This window comes from Apis laboriosa, unplaced genomic scaffold, assembly GCF_014066325.1.
Source record: "Apis laboriosa isolate Shangri-la unplaced genomic scaffold, ASM1406632v1 scaffold30_cov140, whole genome shotgun sequence".
Lineage (NCBI taxonomy): Eukaryota > Metazoa > Arthropoda > Insecta > Hymenoptera > Apidae > Apis > Apis laboriosa.
This window is the reverse complement of record NW_025222776.1, coordinates 2,105,742-2,127,237: the sequence shown is the minus strand read 5'-3', so window position 1 is coordinate 2,127,237 and position 21,496 is coordinate 2,105,742. Positions and strand designations below refer to the sequence as shown.

General features: G+C 16.1%; 2 protein-coding genes across 3 annotated transcripts in view; one reads left to right on the top strand and one right to left on the bottom strand.

Moving 5' to 3' along the window:
* Nucleotides 1-2,052: 2,052 nt before the first annotated feature.
* LOC122714498 (60S ribosome subunit biogenesis protein NIP7 homolog) lies at nt 2,053-5,151 on the bottom strand. The gene is made up of 4 exons (XM_043935868.1): nt 4,912-5,151; nt 3,851-4,076; nt 3,047-3,187; nt 2,053-2,265 (listed from the first exon to the last, which is right to left on the bottom strand). The coding sequence occupies exons 1-4, from the start codon at nt 4,965-4,967 to the stop codon at nt 2,146-2,148; spliced, it is 543 nt and encodes a 180-aa protein (XP_043791803.1). The 5' UTR covers nt 4,968-5,151; the 3' UTR covers nt 2,053-2,145.
* A 3,057-nt stretch (nt 5,152-8,208) lies between these two features.
* The window catches only part of LOC122714544 (elongation of very long chain fatty acids protein 6-like), a 71,149-nt gene continuing 57,861 nt past the window's right edge, over nt 8,209-21,496 (top strand). For both annotated transcript variants that reach the window (XM_043935974.1, XM_043935973.1), the window contains exon 1: nt 8,209-8,417. The gene's annotated coding sequence lies outside the window, so the exon portion shown is untranslated. The remainder of the gene's footprint in view (nt 8,418-21,496) is intronic.

The window sequence follows — 21,496 nt, the reverse complement described above, 5'->3', positions numbered from 1 at the left end:
TTACATTTGATTGAAATTGAAATTAAATTTTAATTCGAAATTATAAATAAAATATAAGACAAATCAACAGAATATTATAAAAAAAGTATAAAATTCTATATTTTAATAATTATATTTATTTTCAACGACTTATCGAAACAATGATTTTATTACTCTTAACTTTTGTATGAAAGCATTAAACAACTTTTGATTTCCAAAATTATCAAATAAATATTTCATTAATTAAATAAATACTAATTTTCTTTTTTTTATTTATAAAAGCTTAAGATTTTTAATAATAAATAATTTTAAGTAATTGTATATTTAATACAAACAATTTTTATTATTTAAATATTATATTTTTTTATTTTCTAGTTTTCTAAATAAAACATTTTTAAAAATCTGAAAAATAATATTATTTTTTGTTTAAAATTTATTATTTTTATTATTATTATTTTACTTTGTATTTTATTCGTAATTTTAAATTTAATTTTATTTTTAACAACAATGAATTTTCGTAATTTTAAATTTCATTTTATTTTTAACAATAATGAATCTTATTGTAATCTTTTTGTAATCTTATTCTAAATAATGTTAAATCGTTAAAAATGATATTGAAAACATAATAAATTTCTAAAAAAAAGCATTAAATAATAAATTTTGTATCTTGGTGCCAGAATTGAGTATTAATCCATTGAAAAAATAATTAAAAATTTCAAATAAAATTACTTTAAGCAATTATTTATTAAAATGCTTGAATAACATTTATTCGTAGCTATTATAGTTGATTCGTTTTTCATATAATCTCGACCGTTTGGCAGTATAATTATTTGCGATTATTATTATATTTTGAACAACCAATTATTGACGTAACTTATCAAAATAACTTTATTTATTATAACTTCAATTATTATATTAAATTTTGTCTAAGATCGAGGTGGTGCTAATAACTATTATCATATAATAACTATAATTTTAAATTTAAAAAATTCGATATCTATTTAATATGTTTTAAAAAATTTAATATATTAAAAATATAGCTAGAGTGCTACATATTTTATTTTCTTCAGTTGATATAGAACAAAATATTGTAATATAATATTCATTAATTTTTTTATTAATATTATTTATTAATTATTTATTAATATTCAACAACATTTTTTATTATTAACTGAAAATAATTTATTATTTTTTCAACTGAAAATCTTGAAAAGAATTTATTATTGATTTCAATAATTTTTGAATATTGTTGAAATCAATATTTTGAATATTTTTTTTTTTATAAAAATATTGGATGATCCTATTTTCTAATAACTTGTTTTATTCTTTCATTAGACGAATTTATAATTTTTTTAAATATCTATTATTGTTTTCTAGAATTGAAAATTCAATTTTCAATTCTGTGTTTTAATAAAAAAAATTTCATTATAAGAATCTTATTATATTAGTTAATTAAATTTATATTATATTATTTAAATTTTTAATTTTATTAATTTTTTATAATTAATTTAATTAATTTTCTGTAATTGATTCTTTAAAAAATAAAGATCAATAAATCATTAATAAAACTTCTAAATTAAAGATTAATATTTAAAAATATAAAACAGATTATTTTGAATTATAATGCAAAATATTAAAAATGATGATTATTATTAATTATTGAAAAATTATAAATATAGAAAAAGTTTTATTAAAATTATTATATTGAAATATATATATTAAATAATAACGTATTAATATTTATTGATTTAAAAAATTTATTTTATAATATAAAAGATTTATTTTATAATTATAAAATAAAAAAAAATAATTTGAAAATTTTTTTCACATATATATATAATAATTATGATATTTTTATATATTATAATATGATATAATTTAATAATAATATAATTTAATAATAATATAATAATTATGATATAATTATATATTTATAGTATTATATATATTTATAGTAAATATGGTATATTTAGGTATTTATGGTATATTTATTTTATGGTATATGGTATATTTTATAGTATAGTATATTTAATATAATAAAAATATTTTTTTAATAAAAATATATATATTGTCTATAACTTTTAAATATGTATATTTATTTAGAAAATATTAATATTAACATATTAATATTAAAAAATAAATATGATAAATATTTTTATAAGATTTTTACATTAAAGATTGTTCTGATCGAATATATTCTCCTATGTCAGCTTGATGAAAACATATTGTTGCCATTGGATCTGCATATTTGCAATCTATTGTACTTTTAGCTGTGACACCAAAACCCTATAATAATTTTATTAAATTTAAATTTTAATAATAAAATAGATTAGAGACAAGATATTTACTATTTTTTATATTAAATATACAATATATTAAGTAATAAAATAGCTTTGTACTAAAGAGTTCAGTAGTGTTTTACAAATAATTATTAATATTAATAAAACATCAAATCATTTAAAATTAATAAATAAGTTTTTTTAATATAGATTATTATTATTAGATTGTTGAAAATGAAATTTTCGTTTATAATAATTTTATTAAAAATATTAATCAAAATAAGAATAAAAAAATTTAATTCATTTTACCTATCAAAAAGCAAGTTAAAATTATTACAATTTATTTACAATTAATTTAATTAATTATATTTTTCAATTATAATTTTTTATATCAATAAAAGATTTCTTTCTTCAATCCAATCTTTTTTGAAAATTTTATTAATGTTAATAGTAATTTTTATGCATTATGAATTTTAAATCTGTATAAGAAAAAATTGAATTTGATGTTAAAATATAATTTACAATTCACTTCTTTACAATAAGATAATTTAATAAAATAATATTCAAGTTGTATTTATCCATCTTCAAATTTAAATTGATTCATAATATATTATTTTACATTATTTTTTAAATGTTTAAATGTTTAAATGTATATTTTTAAATGTATATTGACCATTTCATTTGCAACAACCTAATATATGATTAAAATAAAAAATATAAAGTTATTATTTAAAAATTTATTATATAAAAATATAAGTTATTAAATAATCCAATAATCTTTCACTTACTAATGGTATATCATTTGTGGAAAAAATAACAACTCCTTGATACTGAGGTGTATTTTCAGTAATTCGATTTAAACCAGATTTAGAAATATGATGTCCATATAAAAATTGTTGTTCAGCTGATGGTTTCAACCAAATTTTATACTAGAAAAAAAATAAAATTATATAAAATATATTTACATAAACATAAATTTTTATTTATAATCTTTGTATTTTATTTTTATTTAAGATTGAATCGATATTAATAATATTTAATTTTTTATTCATTTAAATGTATTTAATGTATGATGTATTGAATATATATGATTTAATATATTTATCAGTAATTTTAATTTATATTTTGCATATTACAAAAAGTAAATTTTCGAATTAAAAACATCTTATTATAAAATCTTATTATAAAATAATTTCATTAAAATGAAATATTTATGTTCTGTTTAGCATCATAAAGATATTTTATTATTAATATCTATATAAAAATTGATAAAATTAATAGATAATTATAATATAAAGTAATAAAGTAATAAATGCATAAGTAAATATACCAATATATCAATAAAATACATAAAAGACATATTTGAGATAGAATAAATATGAAATCATTGTCTATGCTTTAAAAATATTAAAAAATAAATATACATAAATATAGATAAATAAATTAATAAAATAATAAAAATCATATTATTTTAATCATTAGATTTCAATATTATTTTACTTTATATCTATATATATGAAAAATTATCAATAAAAGAATAATATGAAATTTAACTATATTCAAATATAAATGATTAAAAACAATATAATTACTTGTGCATAAGGAGCCAGATGATATAATGCAGTAATATGTAATCTAAATTTTTCAGATTTTGTAAATTTTCCAAAACATGTGCCAACACTTGCTAATCGTTCTGGATTTACCATACTTGCTAATGATAAAATCTTTTCAGAAACATAATATACTCTGCCTTTCTTTTCTCGGAAACAATAAACACCATCTGGTCGATCAAGTAATAATTTTACATTGCTTCCAATACTAAAAATAAATTTTATATATAATAATCATATGATATAATCACATAAATAATATTATACATAATATCATAATTAATCAAAATTATCAAAAATATATCAAATTATATCATAATAAATATAGTAAAATGTAATTGTTTATGTTTATTTCTATTATAACAAATAACAAATAATTTATTTTATTTAGCAATATTAATAAACTTTTTATTATTTTTTAATTAAATTTCTCTGAACATTTAAAAAAATTCATAAAATCATTTTATTAGATATTATATCATAATTATTTTTTAATTTACATTATAAAATATATATAAAACAAATATTACATTAAACATAATACAGAATAATTTAAGATATGTACTAATAAATACTAATAATACTAATAATACTAAATACTGTATTAATAATACTAATAATAATTGTTAATAAAATTAAAATTCTATTTATTTTTTTTTTAAATATTTATTATAGAGATTATTAGCACAATTAAAATTATTATTATCAATTATATTTTTTATATTTTTAACTTTTTTAATTATAATATAATATATAATATAAGACTGCAAATATTTATATATTTATGAAAAATTAAGCATATAAATGTTTGAAAAAATACATATAATATATAATATAGAAAAATATATAAAATTTTTAAAATAAAATATTCATTATGATATTTGAAGAATAAATGAATTTATTTATTTAATTTCTATAATTGTAATGAAAATATGAATTTACACATTTGTAATCTATTATATTATATTTATTATTTAAAATTTTATTATAAAAATCATATAATCAATTATAATAGTTTTGAAAAAATTATATATTATACTTACTATTTTGTTAATTTTTCTAGAACAAGTTTTGTTTTTTCTTCAGTTAAACGTTTCATTTTTTATAAAGTATATGTACAAGCTTTTATACGCAATGTAGAGATAAATTTTGTCAAATGCTAAAATTATCTAAAATAATTTCAACAATAATTTTTCATTATTGTTGATTTTTTCATCACATTTTTCTTTTTTATATATATTATTTATATATTATATTTTATATATATTTATTAATATGGTAAAAGTAACAGTAATTATTTTTTAAAATAACTTTAAAAATCTTATAAAACTAATCAAGAAAAAGGTTAAGTAAAATTTTCTAGTGTGTTATTCTATGATAATAAAATTACAAGATAAGAAACTCATCAAGTTTTTATTAAATTGTATATTTTCATGAATTATATCTTAATAAATATATTAATTATATTTTATTAAATACATAAATATTATATTTATAAATTAGATTTTATCTCATCAAATATAGAATAAAAAAATTTAAAAATAATAGGTATATTTATTTTTTAAAAATATAAATAATATTTATATAGAATAAATAATAAAATCGTTAAAGTTATTTTTATTTGCTATCTTTAATAAATATATTTTTATAGAGCCTATTTTAAATACAAATCATGATAAAAATAAATTGTTTATATATTATAAGTAAATTGTTTAATAATTCTATATAATTAATCAAAAAACTAATTTTAATTTTTGTCATTTTATGAAATACTTCTAGTAATTTATGTTGTGTTATAATAAATTACATAAACAATTACATAAATAATATGCTAAAATAATTCAATGCAATAATATGAATAATGTAGCGTAATTATTTTCTATATTTATTTATATATTAATTTGAATATTTCTTCTTTTTTTTACACTATAGCCTTGCATGTGACATGATTCGTTATTTAATTTTGACCGAAGTCTGATCACTAATGTTTCTGCAATACTAATGTGTAATGTCAAGAAAATAATATCATATATTCTTCTTGAAAATTCGTTCTGTTTAATAATAATAGAAATAATAGAGTCTGTGTCTGCAGATCTAAGATTAAATTTATATATATATATAAATTTATAAAATATATATAATATATAAATTTATAATATATAAAATATATAAAATATATATATTATAATATATATATATTAGATGAAATAAAACATGAAAACTTAATAAATAGTTATTAAATTTTGACGATTTTCTTTCGATTAATTGTGGATGGAATTTTTTTTTTAAAGAAATCTCAAATTAATTAAGTTATTTAAATTTAAATTGCTATAATCAATGAAATCAATTATAACGAATTATATCTAAAGTAAATTATTATATTGTTTTATTATTTAGCAAGGAATTTGATTATAAAATGGTATCAATTGGTATCATTTAATGTCACTATTATATATATATATTATATATAGATTTTATAACTATTAAAGCTTGTATTTAAAGCTTGGGTTGAATCAAATTTGCATCAAAATTACATCAAACTTCGATACATAATCTTTCTTTGACGCCAAATATAAAATAAATCTTGTAACATAATGGATACTATAAGTAAAATTTTCAAATAATTTAAATAAATATTTTTGAGAATATATAAAATGTTGAATATTAAATTTAAAATTATTTATTTTTTTTATAAAATATATATAACAATTAGATTGACATTATAATTTTGAATTTGATTCGATTATCAATGGTTTTTTTTTTTTTAATTTTTTAATTAGATCTTTTCAGCTTTCAATTTGTTTAGAATAGTACTGAGAAATGAAAAGGAATTGTATATATTCTTAGTTCAACTGATATTCTATTTCATATTTTTTATTTTTTCCTTGCTATGAAGCAATGAATCATTAATATAAATAAGAAAATCAAATAAAATATATTAATATTAATAAAATATATAATAAGAATGATATTAATTGTAAAAAAATTAAAAATAATTTATGTATATCATAGATATGGAAGATAAAAATAATTATTGTATTAAATCTGATTTAGAATTAGAAATGATAAATTTATTATATAAATAAAAAATATATTATTAATATATTAAATAATATATATACGTACAGATATATAATACATTTATAAACAAATATAATATTTATATTTTATCGTTAATCTGTCTTTACAATTCCGGCATTATATCACATTATTATTATTATTATTATTACAGAATATCTCTATAAATATGTTGTTATAATATATGAAATTATAATATGAGATTACTATAAACATATTTTGAAATATATAAAATATAAAAATATATAAAATATAAAAAATTAATATTAAACAAAATATAAATATAATGTTTTAAATAAATTTTACATTTAAACGAATTTGTATTAATTATTAAAAAATTGATAATAAAATATTAAATTATGTTCAGAATTATAGATCGATTTTAATTCTCTAAGATTTTAATCACGGCTTTGTTTATTTTTATTGATGCATCTTTACATAATATAATCACATAATATAATCAAATGCAAAATTCATGATCAAATGTATATTAATAATAGACAATAATAGAAAAATTCGAATTAAACAATTTCATTTGTGTCCAAACAAAATTCAAAGGATAGAATAGATATGCCCGAATAATATATTATTTTACATATTCTATAAACAAATCTAACCTATAATTATTTTTGATGTTATCTCATTTGTCTGATATTTCTTTAACATAGATTTCTTTTCTCTTAAACAAAATTCATAATTTTGTTTAAGAATATTAATATGATTCATATACTTAAAATTAATATTTCAAATTTTAGATGAAATATAAATTGTTTTTTTATTTTATCTATAAGATATACATATATTAATTTCAGTTTTTCGTTTAAGTATAAATCGTATTTATGATTGAAATTTCTTTTATTAGCAAATTAATCAATAACTATCAATTTATTTAAATTAAAAGATTCGACTGTAATAGTGCATTTCGAAATATTGTATATTGTCGAAATTTTAAATAAGAATTTAAATAATATTAAAAATCTATATTTTTATTATTTTATATTTATCATAAAAGAACTTATATTTTCATTGTATTTTTTATTTTTCTATTTTTACAAAATAAAATTATGTTTTATTATAATATTATGTAAAAATTATTTTATGTATCCCTAGAATTATATTCTGTATGTTATTTTTTTTAAATTTTATTTCAATAATTGACTATAAGATGGCAGTAAAAACAGCGCTTGCGTGCCATCTACTAAAGATGGCGCCTTGCGGTATTCTACCATTTTAATCTTGCTGGGCCGGTAGCGTGTGTGAAAACTGCTAACACTGAAAGTCAGCCTTGTTTCATCCTCTTCAACGAATATGCCTACTTAAAGCAGGCAACCGCGACTGTTCGCTTATTAGTGCGATTCTCTGTCTTTCCGTGTGCACAAACGAAGTAAAACAACATTCCTTTGTGATCTACCTTGTATCGTTTCCTCCATCAACTTGTTCTGAATCCATTACTTCCTCGGCCCACTTTATGGTATGTATTCTTAATTTTCACTTTTCTTACAATTTTTATATTATTTGAAAATTTTATACATTTTTCTGCAAGATTTATGTTATACTTTTTGAATAGTTTTTTTTTTTCTATATTAATTTCAATAAAGCAAAATTAGTTTTAAAAGTTTAAACTTATTAAATATCATATAAATATTTATTTGATAATTTTTTTTCTTTGAAATATTTTTTTATCATCTTTAACTTCTATTTAAAATAACACACAAAAAAACACAAGCTCTATGCATGTGTTGTTAAATTTTTAGTAGTAATGATTTACTTTATATTGAATATTTTATCTAATTTTTTAATGCATTTTTTACTTTATATCTTGTATTTATATATAATACTTTTTGTAATTATATTTTTTGTTATGTTTTTATGTGATTTAAATTTCATTATATTTCAAATTTATAATTGAATTCCTAGTTGCAGTTAATGATTCGATATTTTTTACATTGCTAATTTATTTTTCAAAAATATTCGTTATATTCAATTTTTTATAAAATATTTTTGAATATTTTTTTACATACATCTATTGCTATTATCCTATCTTTTCAATTTTTATAATTGACAATTGTCTCATTTATATTTATTATTTGAATGAAATTTTAACATTATTAACATGGAATTATTAATATTAAAATTTGATATTCACTAATTAAATCTTACCGTTTAAAAAATTCTTAAGGATTATTTTGAACATGTTCATTTGTTAATTTTAAATTATCTTTTTTACAAATATATTATTGTAAAATATGGATTTTATTGCATAATTTCATTGCAGAATCAACAAAATTTAATTTATTATTATAATATGTTATTCAATAAAATTTAATGCATTTTTCATATTTTGAGATCATGTTACAAAGATCAAACAAATAGTGTAAAAAATCAATTAAGTTTTAAATCAGATTCTAGAAAATTTTTCCGCATATCCAGCAAATATTTGAATTAACAGCTGAATTTACAATAGCGCGAAATATACTCATATTGCAATTCTTTCTACTGAAAATTTATCAAATTATTTCTTTATGTTAGTAAAAATTGAATTATAGAAAAAAATTGTAAAAAGTATTTTTTAAATTGGTTACATTGTGTAGTCTTTTCATATATTTTAATATGTATCTTAAATGTTATCATATGAATTTTTTATTAATCATGAAAAAAATTTTGAAATCATGATTTATATTTTATTAAACACATTTATATATTGGATTAATTTATGTGATAAAGTTTAATTATTTTATTTAAAGGAGTTTTACTTAAAAATAATTGGAAAAACAATTAAGTTTTTATCATAAACTTATTTTATTATAATGAAATATAATAAATATAAATTGCACTTCTTACGTATTTTAGTTTCATTGCTAGTGAAACGAATCTAGATTGTTTCTGTCTAGATTTAGAAATTCGATAAATTTTTTTTTTAAATTTGTATTTTGTTTTATATATGATAAAATTATTTCTTTTTAAGGATTTTATTAATTTTTTATATATAATTAAAAAATTTAAAAAAAATTTTTTTTTATAAAAAAATTTCTTTATGGTTTTTATAAGTAATTCTATTGCGAAATCTTTTGTCAGTGATATTGTTCAATCAAGTTTCACGATCATTTTTCGTCAATACTGCAAAATATACGATGCCAAATTCAATATTGTGTATTTAGGAAAGCATGTATAATCATGTATAATCAATAACTATATACATGTTTATTATTTGTTATATGTACAAGCATTAAAGATGATGTATGTTTTCTATAAATATTATTTTTAATTTTGTATACAGAAAATTGTATAATAGAATTAAAATAATGAATGTAAAAAAATTGAATATTAATATAAGAAAAATAAATATTTTAAAAAATAATATAAAATAATAAAATAAATTAAATATATGAATCACAAATTTAAATAATTGAATTATTTAATAATTCATATTGAATTAATATAAATTAATTAATAATTCTATATCATGTTTGTCATATGAAAATTTTTAGTTATATACCATATTAAAACGAAAAAAAAAAATGTGTAGTAATAAAATAAATATATAAAATTCTGAAAAGATATGAAAAGATGAAATGTTATTACATTAATATTCATAATATTTTTTAGCATTTTCTTTTATTTTTAATTCATATTCCTTTACATTTTTTAATTTTATATATAATTTTTTTTTTGAAGTACAAATGCATTAAAAGAAATGATAGAGAAAGCTGTCACGTAAGATAGTATATTCTGACATACACACGTGCACACATGCAAACATCATGCCATGCGCGAATATGGTGCGCGTTGGGATTTGAATTCGAAGCTTATTATATAGTTACATGATACATCGTTATAAAAACTATTAATAAATAATTTTTTTTTATTTGAGATCATTAATTCTTTTGTTAAAAATTTAATAATTTTAGTAATTTTATAAATCATCGTCTTTTTACTTTTGAATAAATTTTTTATGATGAATATTTAGTATGATGAACTTTATTTAAAAATTAATTAATAAAATAAAAATTTTTAAAATTTAAATATAGAATTTTCATATATCAAAATATATTGCTCTTATAATAATAATTAATTTATATGTTATCTTATTGTGTACAATCACCTTTGAGAATTTTTTTCGTTCGAATAAATTCTAAGAATTAATGATACTGAAATACTATATTTTTTTTGAAAATATATTCAAATGCGTTTTTAAAATTGGATTAAAAAAAATATTAACGGATATTATAATTACTTCAAAAAATGGTTCTTTTTTAAGTTTTTTAAATTTCTTTTTTAGCCAAGTTGATAATACCAAAACAGTGTTTACACGAATCCATATTTTAAGAGATAAATGACACGTGGAAAATAGAATTACCTCATTTGAGTTTATTTGAATTTGTTAAATTTTAGTAGATTTAGAGAGATTTTCTATAGATTTGTATTTTTCGTTTCTATTAAAGATTAATTATACTAATATATATCTAAAATAATAAGATTAGTTTTATATGTATTTTATTTTAAAATTTATTTGTTAATAATTTCCAAAAGTTTGAATTTAAGAATTTAAAAAATTAATTTATATTTGTTTAGCATAATCAGAACAACTAGTTTAAATATTTTTATTATAATTTAATATTTTTGTTTTTTTATGATTTAAATTAATAGAACATTAAAAAATAAAATTTTATAATTTTCTTCATTAAATAATGTATAATTTTTTATTTTTCTATAGTATATAAAAAAATCATAAATAAAATATTTATCTTGTATGTTTTATCTATATATTATATTTTATCTTTATTTATCTTTATTTTTTATTTATTTTTTATTTATTTGTATTTCTATTAATATATAATAGGAATTTTTGTCTTGATATCGTATGAATGCTTTCGATGTTAGACTAGGGTAAATACAAACGTTAAAAAGGCAAAAATTACATTCATTTTTTCAATATCATTACATTATTTTGTTAATCAAATCTTATATGTTTCTTTATAATTTTGATGGATATAGTCAGATTATTATCAATAATTAAAAAAAAATATTATGTAAAATGAAATAATTTCTTAATTTTTATTTGCTAATTTTTTTTCATTTTTTTTTTATTAATTATGAATTACTATAATCACTATATTTAATCACATTTTATCTTGTTTAATTTTATATTTATAATTACAATTTAAAATAAAAACATAATTATCTTTTATAATGTAAATAAAAATAAAAATAAAATAGACATCAATCAACGATTGTGTAACTACAAAAAGTTCACAGAAAATCATAAAGTAAATTGATAGCGTTTGTATCGATAAATAGATTTATAGTCTAATGCTTATTTTTCATATAAAAAATTTTTTTGATATAATAGTTATAATCAATCTTGCATTCTAATTAATTTCGAATATTAAAAAAACGAACGTCTACTTTTTTTTTTATTTTTAATGATTTTGGCTCAGGAAAATAAATATATTTAAAAATTGTTAATATAATTTTTCTTGGATAGTCATTCTTAACGCAGTAACAAACTGTTATAAAAAACAAATTTACTTTTACTAATATTTTTCATTTACTTTCATAAATATTTTACTTTTAATATTTTACTTTTAAATGTATTTACTCTCTATTAATTTATTATCAAACAATGAGCTGATCTGCGCGCGCATTGATTCCTTCCAGTAGTTAGAATGATTGGCATGTTTATAAAAGTAAGATCTCTTTGCTATGTCATTGTAAAAAAGTATAAAAGAATATAAAAGAGTAAGAAAAAATATAAAAATATCGAAATAAAAATATCAAAAAATATAATTATTTATTTAAAAAGATGTTTTTATTATACTTATTCATTCTTTATATTTATAATTGTTTTGTATATTCTCTATAGAATTTTAATTTTTGATTGGAAAAATAAATATTATTCACATATTTTGCATATTTTCTATTCAGATTTTAAGTTTTATTTAAAATTTATACTTGATTATTTATATTTAAAATATATTTTATGAATAATATGTATACAAATAAATAATGTTATGAAAAAGTTACAGTAGATGCAGGTCAAATACAATAGTTTAATATTATTATTAATAGTTAGTATTATTAATAGTATTATTAATATATTATTAATAGTTTGTATTATTATATATATATAGATATATTTATGATTATTAATCTACTGGGATTAGTTAATAATAATATTTTATGATATGATATAATAAATAATTAATTATAAAGATTAAAATTTTGATAATAAACGTTAAATCTATTAAATCTAAAATTTAAAAAATAGAGATATAATTTCACTATTCTACTATTATATTCTTTGTTTTAATTTACGGTAAAAAAATCAATAATTCTTAGTATACAATATTGTTGATATATGCAATTATTAAGAATTATAAGTTTTCCTTTTATATTTTGCAAATCTACGCAGTAGATTAGAGTAGATTAGAGTTTAGTTAATATTTAATCAGTAATTAGAATCTAAAGAATTGATGAAAAAGAATTAAAAAGATTATTTTCTATTAACATTAAAAAAATATTATAGAATAATAATATACATACAAATAAAATAAGATATTATATATAATAATATAATATCCAATATAATATAATATCCATTATTGTATATATAATATCTTTAAAAAAAATTTTTTTAAATTTTATTTTATTAATATATTTGATAGAAAAATAATATAAACAAAATAAAAAAGTTAATATTTTAAAAAATTAATGTGACATTTTTTTTATTAAAAATAATTTATTATTTAATTATTTTAATTATTTATTTAATATTTAATTAATATTTAATTATTTATTTAATATTAATTAAAATTCTTTTATTTTACAATTTAATTAATAGTCATAGATTTTATTGATTAGCATTTGTTTATTTATATTTTTTATTATTAAAAAAATGAAAATTAAGGAGGATATATAGGATATAATCTAGGATATTTTTGACATGAGGATATTGTTTAAATAATGGAACTCTATACAACATATTTTTATTTTTTTTTTTATTAAACATTTCTTTTCTAAAATCGAATCAATTATTAGAGATTTAAATTGTTATATATATCTTATCCATCATTGTAGCTTCTTTTATGAATGGCTTAAAGAGATTACAGAGATGAGACGAGGACAAGACGAGTTATTGGTCTTACAATCGTACTGTGCATTCTCGTACACTGTGCTAAGAAATATGAATGTTTCATCATAGCAAATATTGTTTAACATAATAAGAAAAATAAAATGAAATGCGAACAGCAACATTTATAATTAAAAACATATAAATGTGAAAAATATTTATCATTTATAATTAAATACAAAACATAATATCAAATAGAAAATTTTATATATTATATTTTTTCTATAATCAGAACACGAATATGTTACATGGAACTTGCCACTTGAAACATATTTGCTGCTTCTATTGTTTTGCATTTTGTAGGAGAGTATTATTTTTCGTGTTTTTAATATAGTTGAATGTTGTATCTTTTCTTATTGCATTTTGTAATAAAATTGTATTGCAAATTGTATTGTATATAAAATCGATCACAGATCAATTTTTGCACAGTATTTTCTTAATACAATTTCTTATTCATTAAAAATATTATTCGGTTCTTTTGAAAACATTTTTCTCTTAGATAAAGTATTTTTTTTCTTGGTTTAGATATATTATTACGATAATGATAAATCTATCTTATTGACATCTTACTCTATGTTGATCACAGCAATATTATTGATATTTGGTTTTTTAATAATATCCATCATTGGTTAAGGATCAACGTTAATTTAAAATTAATAATTGCATTATTATATCCGTCTTAATATTGTTGTAATATTGTTGTTGTAATCCTTTGACAGAATATAATAGAATTAGAATAAATTCAAAATAGGCAATTTAGAAAATAATTATCGTAAACTATGATAAATGTAATACATATTTTAATTGTCATAAAAAATATTCTTTCACAAAGAAAGGTGATATATAATTAAAATATTGCGTTATCAAGCACGATATATTCCATAAAAAAGATGATTTGGTTTTCAAATTATTCGAGTTTCTAATTAAATTTACTCAATTTACACAATACAAAATATTTTTAGAAATATTTCTAGATCATATTGATAATTAGAATTTTCTAACATTATATATTCTTATTAATTTTTTGTAATTCCATCATTTTTCGAAATTTTTTAATTATTAGTCGATACTATTTTAAGAATCGATTAATAATATTGTTAATATCATCGCATATCAGATTTACATTGCATATTTAACTTCACTAATTTATAGTGAAAAAAATTAATTTATATTTTATTTTAAAGTAAATATTAAAATATATTTTTTTGCTAGAGTATATGATTAAAAACGATTATAGACTAAATATAAACATTACCTTGGTTTTTTTTTTCCTTTAAAAACTTTATGTAAAATTAAAATTAATATCTTTTTTTTTCTTATGTATTCTTATATATATGTTGTATACCTTATACAATCTTATAATTTTAATTCTGCTGAATAATTTAATGAATTAATATTTTTTATTTATCATTTTAATTTACTATTTATTCTATTTTATCTATCTATTCTATTACTTCATAATATTTCAAATTAATTATGAATTCTCTCTCTTCACAAATGGTTTAATTATTTTAAGCTTAACATTCTAAATTTAGGATTTATTTCAATTATTATATATTTATTATGTTTATTAACGTTTTGTTATAATTATAATTATAGTAATCAACAAAATTACCAAATCAAAGTAATCATTTTTCAATAATCAATTTTTACTTTGAAATTATTGATAAAAGTTACATGTTATGGAAATAAAATTTAATAATTTTCATTAATTTTTTAATTATCATAATCTGAACTGAAATAATAATAATAATAATAATAATAATATAATAATAAATTTAATTTTTATTCAATGTGATATATTAAATAATTATTAAATATATGAAATTGTATTAACATTTAATATATATGTTACAAAGAAAAAGAAAAGAGCACAAATATAAGATAGACTAAAAATATGAAAGGTTTTGACCTGTATACAGTATTGATAGTTGTGACAATGATTGTATCTCAAATGTTATGACAACTAAATTCTTTCATAGCAATTATTGTTGATAGTTATCTTTTTTTTGTTTAATGGGCATTTTGTGTTTTGACTGTAATAGAAAGTTTCTATGCACAATTATTGAAGTGAAATTTACTTTAATTTATTTTGTGATTTAAAAAAAAAACAAAAAAGTAAGTCATATCATAATAATCATTTTTAATATTAATAAAGATTCGACATGTTCATAAAATTTAATATATTATGAAAAGATAAAATGCTAGATAGATTTGTATCCAATTTATAGTATATATTTAAAGTATATATTATAAATATATATTTATATACTATACTAAAAATATATTATATTATAAAGTATATATAATTAACGGATATATTAATATAATTAAAATTTTATCGAATAATTTAAAGATAAATTATAAAATATTATCTAGTATGTTTATATTATCTAGTAGTAGATTTATCATGATATCATGCGAATCCAGAAAATACAATTTACATATGCGATTATATGCAAAAAATAAATTAATTCATGTATTATTAATTTTTATTGTTTTAAATTTGATATTATCTATTATATACGTATATTAATAAAAATTTATATCATAATTTATTTCTCTAAAATGATAGTATTTTATATTATTACTCGAATTTATACTAATTTGTATCCAATTTTTTATTAGTCTTTATTTAGAAGAAGTTATAAAATCAAAAGTCTTTTAAAGTCCATAATATATTATATATATTATATTATATTTAATATATATTTATTTTTATATACTTTCCATTCCGTATGAAAATTTTTTATTTATTATTAATTTGAAATTTCCACATAAAAAAATACAATAAATATATTTATATTCTTTCTTTCATATGTAGTTTAGTTTTCTCTCTAGAAGATCTAAAACAATACTATTCATAGTTTTTCCATATTATAATATTTTAACAATATGAAAAGGTATTTATTTTTTAATTAAAAATATAGGATTTATTAAAATATAACATTATTTTTGTTCTATTATTATGTTTATTTTAAATTCATGTTCAATATCATTTAAAATAAGTATACATCTATTTAATTCATTCAGTTTTTTTTAAATATTCCATTAAATTAACATTTAATATAAAAAAAACACTTAATATAATTATAATGTTATTATGTCACATTTTCAAAGAAATTTTTCGTAAATAAAATTGTTTATACAATTCATATGATTTGTATATACAAAATTTCAATAAAATCAGAATTTTTGGATAAGATGAATTTTCTTATAACGTAAAATATGAATATATCCGTGATTATGTATTCAAATTTATTTACATTTATTTACATTATTTACATACATTAAAATATAAATATTATTGCATTCTAACATATACATATGATGTTTATAAGATATTTCATTTTTAAATAAAAATATATTTCATGTCTTTCTTTTGCTCTTTTCGTTCTGTTTTATTTTATAATATATTTTCATATTTTTTTTAAATGTTAAAATGAATTTTATTTATTATTTTTTCTATTTTTATATAATTTTTTTTCTTAAAAAATAGAGAATTGAAAATTTGATTTCAACATAAAACTATATTATCATATATATTTTTAAAAATATCTTCAATATCTTCAATAAATATCAATACAATTATAATTTGATGTATTATATTCACCTGGTTTATTTAATTTGCTACTAAAATCTATATATATTATGTAATATTATATAATATATATTTTATATAATTTTTTATAATATATATTTTATATAATTTTATATAATATATATTTTAATATAAAGAATTTCTAAAAAAAAAAAAAAATTTAATTATATATTATAATATTCAATCTCTTCTACTACATTATAGCAGTATATATATATTATAATTTTCTAATACGTAACAAAGTATTTATTATAGTTATATATTATTATTTAATAAAACGTATACGAATAATAAAGAATATAAATTCAATAGTTTAAATTTTTAAATTCATTTTCTTAATACAGACAATGAATTAATATTTGCTAAAAGCATTGCATTTATTACATATTTGATATGAATGTTTTATCTTCTCCAATTTATTTTATTAAATTAAATATTTAGATTTTTAATATATTTACATTAGTTAATGAAAAATAATTATCAGCTTAATTTCAATATCAAGTTTTTATTATTTATTGATTATATTTTATTTCATAATCATAGTTGAAGAATAATTTTATTTATTATTTTTTCTATTTTAGAAAGAAATTAATAAAAATAGAAGAAATTGCACCATACATATATATATTATAAATGAATCAAATGCATATTATATATTAAATTCATTAAATTTAATTTAAAATTGAAAATCTCTTTGCTCTATAAAAACTTCAAACTTCAATTTCATTGTGCATAGAACAAATGTAATATCGATAAAATAAACAAAATAAATATAAAAATTCTTAGAACTTTATCGATATCAATAAATAGAAATAAGCGATATATACTAACGATTATAATATATTATTTACATTAAAATGTACTATAATTTATCATCAATTCTTACTATAATTTATCGATATTATAAATATACATATACTATATTATAATTTATATATATATATTTTTGTCGAAATTATATTTAACCATTTGAAATTTAATTAAAAATAATTTGAAAATAAATTAAAAATATTTAAATTTTTTATATTTTATCAAAACATAATTTTAATCAGTATTTAATCAGTAATTAATCTTATTTTATTTTATTATATTTCCCTATCAGAATCTGTCTGATTAAAATTATAATATTAAAATATTATATTGTTCAGCTGTATATTTGAATTATTTTGATTATTATTGCATTTTTGTATTAAATTTATTTTGGCAAATTTATTCGAATCAAAAATATATAACATCTTTACATTCAGAATCGATGTGAAAAATTATTTGCAAAAATTGATTCCTCGATTCTAAATATTTATCATTTCGTGATTCATTAAAAATGTAATGCGATTTAATATTAGATTGTAAACTATAAGTTATAAACATTGATCTAATACTTACTCATTCTTCAATTTTCGTGACCTGGTGATTAAGTGATTAAGTTATTTTTAACAATCATGTTTTTTAAATCATTTTAATCTCGCAACATAAAAAAGAATTAGATAAACTTAAATTTATCGATATGAATATCTTTTTAGTCAACTATTATGAGGCGTATAGAGAATCAATTATAATAACTTTAGATCAATTTATAATAACTTTAAAATATTATTTGTAATATATAATTATATGCATAATATATTATATACATTATACATATTTTGGATTGGATAATATTAATAATACTTTAATGATTGTTTAGTTTAGCTATATAATATAAAATATGGTACAATGATAATCATAATTATAATACATATAATTATGATGCAAATGATTTGAATAATGAAATTAGAATTCAGATAGAAATTAATGTTAGTCATTGCGCTAGTAATTTATAATTGTTTAATTACAAATTTATTTTACCTTTTGAATGAAATTGAAAAAAAAGAAAAATTATATTCTTAATGCAATTCTTTTATATAAATGAAAAATAATAAAAGGTATAATGAAGAAGAATAATAATAATAAAATAAAATATAATAATAAAATAAAATTATTTTAAATAAATATTTTAAATAAATAAAATAAAATTGAATTAAAATTTTAATTATAACAAATCATAATATAATTATACTATAGTATAAATGTAATTGTTTATTTTCATATGTAACCATTTATTGATATTATATAGTTTATTTGTATTCAATTAACTAATTTTATTTATATTTGAAAAATTTTCAAATTTGATTTATTAAAATTAAATTTTAAACAAAATATATTATTCTTTTTTTTTTTTTTTTTCAATTTATTTTTGCATATAATCATCGTATAAGTGCTTGTATCATTTCGAAGATATTCTATATAATTATCACTTGATTTTGATTATTATATTTTTTATTGAAATTTGTTTAATATTATCATTACATAGATTCTTCAATATTTATTGATTAATATTCTTCAACTATGATTATGAAATAAAATATAATCAATAAATAATAAAAACTTGATATTGAAATTAAGCTGATAATTATTTTTCATTAACTAATGTAAATATATTAAAAATCTAAATATTTAATTTAATAAAATAAATTGGAGAAGATAAAACATTCATATCAAATATGTAATAAATGCAATGCTTTTAGCAAATATTAATTCATTGTTTGTATTAAGAAAATGAATTTAAAAATATAATGTTAGAACTTTTTATTTAATTCGATGTAATTTGAAAGATATTTATATAACAAGATTTTTCTTATATTTTGAAATAATTTACTTTTTTAGAAATAGATGCATGCTAAAGATAAATATAAAATTTAAATGTTTAAAAATATTTTTGCATAATTGCATAATTATATTGCATAATTTCAAATTAAAAAAATGAAATTGAAGAAACAATTTTAAAGATGATTTATACTTTTTCATTTTTGATATTCATCATTTGGAATAAAAAATAAAAGCTGAAATATTTGTACTTGCTCAATAATTTATATTATTATGTATTATATTATATTATAAGTTTATTTCATTATTCATTTTTTCAAAATATCAACTAATGCAAATTATTTCTATTTTGGCATATCTTTGACATTTAACAGATAAATCCAAATCTTTATGTGAATTTGCTTTTTTATGAATATTTTATGAATATTTGTTTTATGATTTTAAAATTTATTATTCCAAACACTCATAATTTTGATATATATCTAAAAACATTTCCACATCCTTTTTTCCACGGAAAAGACTTTTTCAAATTTTATTAGTACATTATATAACTATAAATAAAACTGCATGATATCTGAATGGCTGTTCATTTGTTATTAAACAAATTTAGATTTGACATGGCTGTTCACTATTGAATGTCTCATCCTATTTATTAAAAATAGAGTTGTTCAGTTTGAATAAAATGTAGATAAAAACAATTTTACACTTTATATCATTGATCACTTTAAATCATTCGGAATACATATCGAAAGTGAAAAATCTAAATTTATCTTAGATTTCTTAATATTCTTTTATGTTTGATATAATAAAAAGAATTGACTTTTAGATGTGCTAAACATAACCATTATATTATTTTCATCAAAATATTTTTGTCGAAAAAATTTCTCTTTTGTACGTTATATCAATATAAATCGAATCATTTAAATTAAACTTATTTTTCACTTCAGATAATTTAAATTCAATTTAAATTAATTATAAATTCAAATTGAGATTCATAAAATTTTTAATTTCTGATTATTATTAATATAATTTCAGATTATTATCAATATAATTTTTATTATCAATATAATTATTGATTTTATATAAACATTATATAAATAATAATTATTTTATATCATTGATTTCTAATTTGAATCATGATACTTTTAGATTTTAAACTCGATAAAAAATTTTGAAA

Bases quoted from the DNA above. Each gene is read 5' to 3' on its own strand.
- LOC122714498 (XM_043935868.1), bottom strand. From the start codon at position 4,967: ATGAAACGTTTAACTGAAGAAAAAACAAAACTTGTTCTAGAAAAATTA. The intron at 3,188-3,850 runs GTAATTATATTG...TTTTTTTTCTAG, and splicing joins ATCTGGCTCCTTATGCACAA to TATAAAATTTGGTTGAAACC. The intron at 2,266-3,046 runs GTAAGTGAAAGA...AAATTATTATAG, and splicing joins CCACAAATGATATACCATTA to GGTTTTGGTGTCACAGCTAA.